The 10,575-nt window shown below is 35.2% G+C and overlaps 1 protein-coding gene across 1 annotated transcript; it reads left to right on the top strand.

Annotated features, from left to right (window-relative positions):
• Positions 1-4,766: 4,766 nt before the first annotated feature.
• Positions 4,767-5,491, top strand: LOC137742411 (histone H3.2). Its single transcript, XM_068482271.1, has one exon. It carries the CDS (start codon positions 4,892-4,894, stop codon positions 5,300-5,302), a length of 411 nt encoding a protein of 136 aa, XP_068338372.1. The 5' UTR covers positions 4,767-4,891; the 3' UTR covers positions 5,303-5,491.
• The last annotated feature ends 5,084 nt before the right edge of the window (positions 5,492-10,575 follow it).

Genomic DNA, 10,575 nt, shown 5'->3' on the forward strand with positions numbered 1-10,575 from the left:
CTTTTTTTTATTTTATAGCATTTCATGTCGCTGTTGTTACCCGTGTCTTTGTTCTTTGTGGGGATCCACGTTGTGTCTGTTCTTTTGCAGTTCTTCTTAAACAAATTGATTAGGGTTACAATTAGGGTTAGGTACTTGTTTTGTTTCCTTCTTCTCTTCTTAATTAGTAAATAATACAGATTCTTTGTTTCTTCTTTGTTTGTGCAGCTGTCTTCATGCCATATAGAGTGGATTTTGATCCGAAAATGTGGGATCATATTGCCTTGTCGATATCGTTCATTGCTATCGTACAAGTTGAGGAACTACCAATTAGCTTCATTGAAATAATACTACTGTAGTCTGTAGGCCCTAATTAGAATTATGGATGTAGCAAAATGGGTTATTTTATTATGGCTAACTAGCCAAGGTCTTCCATAGTAGACTAGAAAAAATGAATTTCATATCAATATATTGAACTCATATAGAAATCACACTCCTACAGTATGCGAGAAAATTTGAGTGTGATATATATATATATATATATATATATATATATATATATATTGTGAAGTGTGATATACTATAGAACTCATGAGAGTTCAATATATTAAACTCATAATTGTGATATATAAAACTCATGAATTTGATATCAATATATTGAAATAACACTTGTGTAGTAATAGTATTATAGTTATCAAACTCAGATTGCATAAGTCTCATATATAGTCATATAGGTATCATATTCACTTAAACTATTGTGGAATGCCTAAGCATAGTAGTTTGAGTACCATTTTTTTCAAATTCCAAATGTTGAAATTGTTAAAATAAAATTCACTTGGGTTATTTAATTGTTTTTGACTTATTAAAGACTAGCTAGACGAGGGGAGCCCTTGTGGTTTCATTTGGGTCATATGCCTAATGCATGATGAAATATATATGGTTAGGACAGTGTTATCCACATATTTATTTATTTTTCTTACACATTCTTGTTAATTTTGGTTATTGATCTATTTCAATTCATTCCATCCAATGACTGAAAATTGAGAATGGTGTGTGAGAAGTAAAAATAGATGTACGAATAACATTACCTAAAGTTATACGGGTTTGTCTCCAATCAGCAAGAATTCAACTATTTATCAATTGGATTGGCAAATTGATAAAAAAAAAAAATAGTAATTTTTTAATTCAATCATGACCGTCTATTTTCTGTGCTGATATATCACATATTTACGCCCACAATGAAAGACTCACGAGCTAGTGTTGGATTAGTTAAGCTAGCTTGTCAATGTCATTAGTCATACCATTCTTGTCAATATCGTTAGTCATACCAATCTTAATCTTGACCCACGAAAAGGATACTCCGGTCTACACTCTTCCGCACAACTTCTTCAGATTCAGAGCTATACCAACTTTCAGCTCTTTTCTATAGAGTTGGTTAATCTGGTAGATTAGGGCAGCTTTTTTGGGAAGAGGATCCTCTTCTTCAGAATGGGGATCCTTCCAGCCTATCCGAACCGTTCAATTTAATCCAACGATTAAAATTATTATAACTTTTAAAGGATCTTTATGTTTGAAGCTATTTGATTAAATTTGACTGGCCCAGATAAGCTGATCAGGAGGATCCCCATCCTGAGCTCATGAGAGAATCCTCTTTCACTTTTTAGCTTCTACAACAAAATATCCAATTTTGTTGCCCTTCTTTTATGTTGAGTCTCATTTGCCAGTTTTGTTGAACGGTATGATAGTATTTTGCTTCAACATGTAAGACCTAAAGTTGTGTTTCATTATTTGAGTTTAGTTAAGTTGACCACAATAAAGCGTTCCCTATATATTTTCTAAGTTTAAATTCTTCTTCTCGTAATTTAGATGAATTTAGTGTAGAATATTTCTCGTTATTTAAAATAATAACCCTACAGAATGAACAGGAAAATGGGCACTGGAGTTGGAGAACGACGTTGTGGTATTTGCTAAAGAACTTTTTTTCGGATGGTGAAGTAGAGAGGTTGCTTCTGAAACGACAATGACGGTTGTTTAGGGCTATGGCGTTTGAGCATTTACGTTGTGTATCTTGACATTGTGTAAAAAGATGAAGTACCCTCGAGATTAGTAGAAGTACTGAGGATCTGTAAGAGAGATCAAGCTCATGATAGCCAAGAAAAAAAATGAAATCTAATTTGAAACTCAGCAAATTCAACCCCCTCACGTGAAACCACACATTTTCGCGAGCCACGTGTGTAGGAAATTTTTTGTCAAGATACTGAAACTAATGCCAATCTTTTTGAAAGCTCATCAAATTATAATTTGTTCTCATCAAATCATAATTTGTTAGAACTAACACCTCTTTTTGAATGCTTAGCTGAATCTAGCACCAATTTTTCGAAAGCCTAATTAGAACAAACACTTCTTGCTTGACCAACAAATCATATTCTTGAAACTAATATCTCTTTTCGAAAGCCCATAACGTTTTTTTTTTTTTTTTACTTTTTCGAAAGTCCTATAAATAAATCTCTTGACAATTGTTGACAATCTTCCCTTTTTGGTTTTGGGTGCATGAAGAAAAATTAACTTTGTACACTCACAGGGAAACGCTCACAGCAAAGTTCAACTAATAATCGAACTTTGCTTTGATATCAAATTGAAAATAAAATGTTTATGACTAATATATTTAATAATCTCACATACTCGATCAAATACTTTATTCTTGTACATAAAGAGTTTTTTTTTTTTTTTTTTTTAAAGATTACAAAGGAGCCTAATAGAAAATAAATCATATAAAACTTTTGTCCACAAGACATAAAACTTATACCAAATCAAATCAAATCAAATCTCTAATTTAATCATATCTCTAAAGTACTCTCCTTTATATTTTATAATCATTTATACAGTTGATCTGATTTAATTTGCAAAAGAAATAACAACCAATACAAATAAAATAAGTTAAATATCTCCTAATCCTACAGGAGAAGTAATTAATTAGGTGACTAATTAGTCATACCAATCTTAATCTTGACCCGTGATTAGACACTTGTCTTCAATCTTAAATATACCAACTTTCAGCCCTTTTCTATAAGGTTGGTTTGGTAGCTTTTTGGGTAACTTTTTGCTTCTAAATTGAAATGTCGATGTCCGACTGCACTGTATAAGCAGTAGCCACTCTTTATGTTGAACCTTTTTTACCCAACAAATACATTGGAGATAGAACCTTTTTATATTAATAGGAAAAAACCTAAAGTTGTGTTTTCAATTCAAAGAAGGAATCACTACTTCAATGCAATACAAAAAGCTAACTTGAAAAGTGTTGGAAGCTCAAACTATTCATATCTAGTTGCCTGTAATATGTTTTCTTATACCTTATAAGTATAGAGATAACTAGAGTTAAGTACGGATAACTAACTAATTTTTCGAGATGATTCTAAATTAGTTTCAATCTTTTAAAACATTTCAATTATCTAACATTTTTAAAAGTATACATCTGTTAGGTCACAGGCTTTAAAGTGATAACTTTACCAATGCTAAGCGATGATGTTTCTAGCATTAATTCTCTAAATCAACTCCTTTTAGCCAAGTTAAGTCATAATTTTGATTAGCTAAATTGCATCCATTCAAAGCTCCATAGATGACTTGAGAGTAAAAGCCCTCTTTATAATTGTTCACATCATCACTTAATGCTAGTGAAGCTAACATACGTCCACTTTTAAAAACGTTAGATAGTTATTAGGAATATTTTAAAAAGTTAGGACTAATTTAGAATCACCCAAAAGACTAGATAGTGATCCGTACTTAATACAAGTCTGCAAAAATGATAATGCTATAGTAATTAAGATTGAGGGCAATAATTGATTAGTCGATCTCGTTTAATTTGGAAAAAGGCTAAAACTATGATGATGTAACCATGAACAAGTAATTACACTCAAAATATATATTACACACGCAAATAACTTACACGAGTACTCCTAACCCGGCAATGTTCCGAGATGAAACTCAAATTGTGTCTCAATTAAGAACAACGATCATATATGAAGTTATCAATGATTCTCACGACTCACGATTCAATATATAGTTTTGTTTGACATCGTGATAGAGTACATTGCACAACAATTTCATCATTCTTCAGAAATCATCATTCTCTCTTTCTTACCCATGGCAGCAGTTCGCGCAAACTACCAAAAAATTGTGAGATTATGAGTGAAAGGACCAACGACGATGAAAGAGGAGAAGGGGGAGTCAGGTCATTGATAACTTGAAGATCTATTACTCCAAGTATTTTCCTCACCCTGCAATAGTGAATTGTGCTGATGATTAAGGCACCTCTTGATTCTTTTCAACTCATTACATTTCGAGTTTAAACTCTCATCCCATTTGAGTTCAAACCCTTTCCCTTATCAAGTTCAACCCTTCCCCTTCTTTGGGCATAATGTTTAAACTCACATGTTCCTTGAATCTTATCTCATTGGGCCCTTTTCACCTTTGCATAATTTTCCAGTCCAGCCCATGTCCAAAACACCCAAAACTTGACCCGCCATCTGACCCCAAAGTGAAAAACTTGACTCGCCAACTTGAAAAGTCGAAAAACACTGAAAATCCAGTTGCCGCTGTAAAGCCAAATCCTATTGGCTAGCGTCCAGACCACACGGATCGCTATCCGCTTCACTCCATGAAAATAATTTCAACCGTTGATAACAAGAACAAATCAACGATCTGTATTACCTCATCCAATATTTTCAAATTCCCCAAATATTTCAAACTCGCCTCTTCTTTTAGTCTTCCACTAAATAAATTAATCCGACCAAATCCTTCGAAATTCAAAAATTCATCGCATTTTCTCACTGATTTTCCCGAGAAACAAACAGCCCAAAACAGTCCAAATCCCTCCTAATCCTAAATCCTTCAATCGTCACAACTCCAATCCCAAATGGCTCGTACCAAGCAGACTGCTCGCAAGTCCACCGGAGGCAAGGCCCCACGGAAGCAGCTGGCCACCAAGGCTGCCCGGAAGTCGGCTCCGGCGACCGGAGGAGTGAAGAAGCCCCACCGCTTTAGGCCCGGGACCGTGGCGCTGAGGGAGATCAGGAAGTACCAGAAGAGCACTGAGCTTCTGATCCGCAAGCTTCCGTTCCAGAGGCTGGTGAGGGAGATCGCCCAGGACTTCAAGACCGATCTGAGGTTCCAGAGCAGTGCTGTCGCGGCGCTTCAGGAGGCGGCGGAGGCGTACTTGGTGGGTCTGTTCGAGGACACCAACCTCTGCGCCATTCATGCTAAGAGGGTCACGATCATGCCCAAGGACATCCAGCTCGCTCGTAGGATCAGAGGCGAGAGGGCTTAAGCAAAAAAAAATCCCAATTTCTTGGGTTTCTTTTCGATAACTTGTAGTCGATTCAGGGTTTTTATTTTAATCTCTGATTAGGGTTTTAAGAATTTGATTGTTACTCACAATCATGAATTAGCTGCTGGGCTTGAATTTGTATATCTTTTTGTGATTGAAATGAAACATTTGCAGTTGTTTAATTAAATTGTGTTTGTCTTAATCCCAATGTGGGCGGCAAAGAGTTGTGAGGACTCGTACACTCCTGTTTTATGCCGGACATGTACGGATCGTTCGATCCTCGAGGCAAACTGTATATCTACTTGTCTCCCAGTTTTTGTTGATGTTGCAAATATTGTTTTTCATTTGGGAGAGGAAGTTAGATGTACAGCTTGCATCGATGGTTCAATGATTTGTACACTTGTCCGATATGGTTCGGAGTGTACGAGTCACCACAGCTCTTTTCCCCTCACAACGACGTTCAATACTGGTTGATGACTCGAGTGGTTGATCTTTTGTTTGTCTTACCATTCGCCTTATTGGGTTATATAGGGGGAGGTTGGGATGAATTCTATTTAATTTGAGAGGACCGTCATTATGTTTAGATAAGACCAAACTTGTGCGTTTTGAATTTGTAAGGAAAAAGAGAAACCGTAAAATAAAATCCGAGGCCGTTTGGTTGGATATATGCGTTTTGAATTCATAAGGAAAAAAAGAAACTGTAAATCAAAATCCGAGGTTGTTATCATAAGGCCAATTCTGTGCGTTTTAAATTCATCAGAAAACAAGTAATTGAAAAATTAAAATCTATGACCATTATATTTCGATAAGACTGAATTTATGCGTTTTGAGTTCACATGGAAAAAGAGTAATTGAAACATTAAAATCCAAGGCCATTATGTTTAAATAAGGCCGAATTTATGTGTTTTGAGTTCTTAAGGAAAATGAGTAATTGAAAATTCAATTCCGAGACCATATGTTTTGATAATACAGAAAATGTGAAAGGAAAGAATAAATGAAAAATTAAAATATCAGGCTATTATGTTTCGAAAAGGACAAATCTATGTATTTGGGCGCAAAAGGAAAATGAGTAACTGAATGAACAAATTCGAGGCCGTTATGTTTCGATGAGACGAATCTGTGTGTTTTGAGTTCATAAGGAAAAATAGTAACTGAAATTAAAATATGGGGGCGGCTAGACATTCGTGAAAATAAGCAAAGGAAAGCATCCAAGTCTTGAAATCATTTACACACAAACTCAGAAAATTGGGATGACACTCCAAAGCCAAATGAACTCCATTCCGAGTGAAAGGGTCAAACACTTTGCGATTTGGCGCTTGAAAAAATTTTGCCCACAAAAACTGTAATATAACGAATATGAAGACACTCTTTGACAACGAGCAGTGTCGACTCTAAAGAGGAACTAACAAGGAACCAATGAGTGTCCATACCAATTTGAATTTTGTGCTCGACACCATTAACGAAACCACCAATAACAATGAAGTAGGCACACTAGAAGCCCATAATACATGAACACAAAATTAAAATAATCACTAAGGGATACTAATAACTTCATCAAGAAGGCACTTATAGACGGAAATACTAAAACAAAAAACAAAAATGCAACGATCGATGAAAAGAGGAAGGAGGAAGGCTGCCAAGGAGAAGTGGCAAGGGGCCGACGGCTATGAAGTAAAATTAGATTTAGAGTTTTGGTATGAAAAGGAGATAAAATTTCCATCTGCACAATTTATTTTATCTTGTAAGTGCAATTTTATGTTTTTTTTTTTTTTTTTGGGTATAATAAATTGAAATTCTATGGTGCCTAATTAGCTAATTCCCAATTGTATTGTGGCCTTATTTGGGCAGTAAAAAATGAAATTCTTGACGGTAATTTGGAATGGCACTGGTAAAAAGGTAATAATAGATAAAATGTTCTGAGAAAATTTAATTAATATGGACTACCAATTTGTTACAAATTAACTTATAAAAATTACAAATTAACTTGACATTGCACGAGCTCTTCCCTTCTTCGCTCTTATGGACTCATGGACATAACCTGAAGTACTAGCGTCGTGCTAACTTGATATTGCACGAGCTCCTCTTCTTGATCGCTCTAATGGACTCATGGACATAGCCAGAAGTACTGGCGTCGTGCTGACATTGCACGAGCTCCTCTTCTTGGCTCTTATGGACTCATGACATACCTGAAGTACTAGCGGCATGCTTTTCTGCAGCCACAACCAGAGAGGTTTGGTTCTGGACCTCTGGTGATAAGAGACACCTTATGGTCATCATGCACCTTCTTCCGGACTGAGGCTCAGCAACACCACAACGAATACCTAATGCCCGAGCTATCTTTTGCTAACTAGCTCTCACTGACCTGTGGCATTGATGGCCGGAAGTACTCCCCTCGTGATCATGCCGACCCACCAACAGACCGGTGCCATTCCGATGATGCACTCCTCCACAGAGAGCAGCAACCGCATCAGCAAGAAGATTGATCTTCATCTTCCGGCCTCTCTTCTTCGCCGCGGTGCTTGTAGGATTTACAGGCACCACAGGGACACTGCCGTCATCAAATTCCAGGAGCTGGAGTTTTGACTCTACTTATTGTGCTTACGACGGAGTCTTATTGCATTCGCTGCAGTGCTCAGGGCCCTGTAGTGAACGCCGGTGTGAGCCAAGATTAGCTGTGGTGACTCGTACACTCTGAGGCATATTGGACAATTGCACCAATTATTTGATCCGCGGGGCAGGCTGTGTAGCTCCCATTTGAGAAATAATATTTTCCTCGATATCGTCAAACTTCTGCTGAAGTACCTCCTCAACATCCACGTCACCATTCTGTTGGTAAGGGGTGGGGTTTTAGCTACTCGGTGAAACCTGAAAGAGCTCAAACCTCGTGCAGATTTGTACATAATACCAACTAACTATGGCAGACCAATTCTTTATCAGAACAATTGCCGGCATAGATCTGTTCCTTTACATGACCGATTCCTTGGGTGAGGGACATCAAGTTTTGATGACGATGATCATGCATGTATCCACGATGCAATTGATTGAAGTGAAAATTTGAGAAGTTGAATGGTGAAAGAAAACCTTAATAATTAAGTTCGAAACTCTATATAAACAATGAGAGTTGAGCGAAACACAAGATAAATGGCTTCAATGGTCGATATGTTTTTGTTCTCTTAGGCTTCTCCTTACTAGGTTATATAGAGAGGCATGGGAAGAATTCTTTCTCGGAAGGGCACAATGGTAAGTTCATGAGCTCTTCTTTTGCAACGGAGGATACAAATTGGATTGGACCAACAAAGAAACTTAAAATCCCGAGGCCTTTTTGTTTCAGTAAGACCGAATCTTGATTTATGTGTTCATAAGGAAAAAAAAAACTAAAAATTAAAAATCTGTCGTCATTCTTTTTCGATAAGACCGAATATGTGTGTTTTGTGTTTCAGAAAAAAGAATAATTGAAAAATTAAAATCTAGGACCATTATGTTTCAATAAGACAAAATTTATGCGCTTTTTGCGTTCTAAAAGAAAAAAAAAGTAATTGAAAAATTCAAACACGTGATGTTATGATAAGACCATAGCTGTGTGTTTTGGGAAATAGAGTAACTAAAAAAAATATGTGTGGCCATTATGTTTTGATAAGACCAAATCCATGCATTTGGTGTTAAAGAAAGAAAGTAACTGAAAAATTAACGGGGGTGTATTTAATTGGGATTTTGAGAGATTTTAATTCTTTTAATGAATCTAGAGGTATTCAATCATGATTTTAAGTGATTCTCTGAAATTCAATGTGTATTCAATCAGGATTTTAAGATAGTTTATTAAAATCTTTAGAAATCCGGGTGTGTTCAATTAGAATTTTAAAGAAGTTTATAACATTCTAGGTGTATTAAATTAGAATTAGAATTTAGAGAATTTGGAAAAGTTGAGGAATTAGACGGAATTGGAGAGATTTTGTAGTGTATTTTAAGCATCCACAAATCTCATATCTTCCCATGAGATTTCGAGGGAATTGAATCAAAATTTTACATAGAATCTCTACAAATCAGTTAAACTCCGTAAAAATCCATTAAAATCTCCTAAATTCCCAATTAAATACACCCCCCTAAAACATGAGAATCTTTTGGTTTTGATAAGACCAAATCCATGCGTTTGGTGTTAAGTAAAAAAGCAATTGAAAAATTAAAACACATAATTCTTTTGTCTTGATAAGACCAAATCTATTCGTTTTGGCGTTAGAAGGAAAAAGTAACAGAAAATTCAAAACACGAAATCTGGCCATTTTGAGTTCATAATAAAAAAGAGAAACTGACAAATTAAAAGAAGAGCGTTATGTTTTGATAAGATCAATATGTACGTTTTGAGTTCATAAGGAAAAACAATGAATGCAAAAAATTAAAGTCCAAGTCCATTATGTTTCAATAAGATTGAATATGTGTGTTTGAGTTCATAAGGAAAAAGAGTAACTAAAAATTAAAATTTGTGGCCATTATGTTTCTATAAGATCAAATATGTGTGTTTTGAGTTCATAAAGGAAAAAGTAGCTAAAAAATTAAAACACAAGACCCTTTGTTTTGATAGGACCAAATCTGTGCGTTTAAAGTTCATAAGAAAAAAAAGTAACTAAAAAAATAAAATATGTGGCTATTATGTTTCGATGAGACCAAATCCATGCGTTTTGCATTCAAGGAAGAAAACAACTGAAAAATTAAAACACATAATCTTTATGTTTTGATGAGACCAATTCCATGCGTTTGGCGTTCAAGGAAAAAGTAACTGAAAAGTTAAAACAGGGAATCTTTCTATTTCAATAAGACCAAATCCATGCGTTTTGCGTTAGAGGAAAAAAGTTATTAAAAAATTAAGACACGAAATCTGTGCTTTTTGAGTTCGTAAGGAATAAGAGTAACTAAAAAAATTAAAACACGAGAGCGTTATGTTTTGACAAGACCAAAATGTGCGTTTTGAGTTCATAAGGAAAAGAGTAAGTGAAAAAATTAAAGTCTAAGACCATTATGTTGCGATAAGACCAAATCCGCGCATTTTGAGTTCACAAGGAAAAATAGTAATTGAAAATTAAAATCTGTGACCATTATGTTTCGATAAGATCTATTATGTACTTTTTGAGTTCAAAAGGAAAATGAGTTGAGTTCACAAGGAAAAATAGTAATTGAAAATTAAAATCTGTGACCATTATGTTTCGATAAGATCTATTATGTACTTTTTGAGTTCAAAAGGAAAATGAGTAAATGAAAAATTAAACATGAGATCGATATAT

The sequence above is a fragment of the Pyrus communis genome, chromosome 8 (assembly GCF_963583255.1).
Source record: "Pyrus communis chromosome 8, drPyrComm1.1, whole genome shotgun sequence".
Classification (NCBI taxonomy): Eukaryota; Viridiplantae; Streptophyta; class Magnoliopsida; order Rosales; family Rosaceae; genus Pyrus; species Pyrus communis.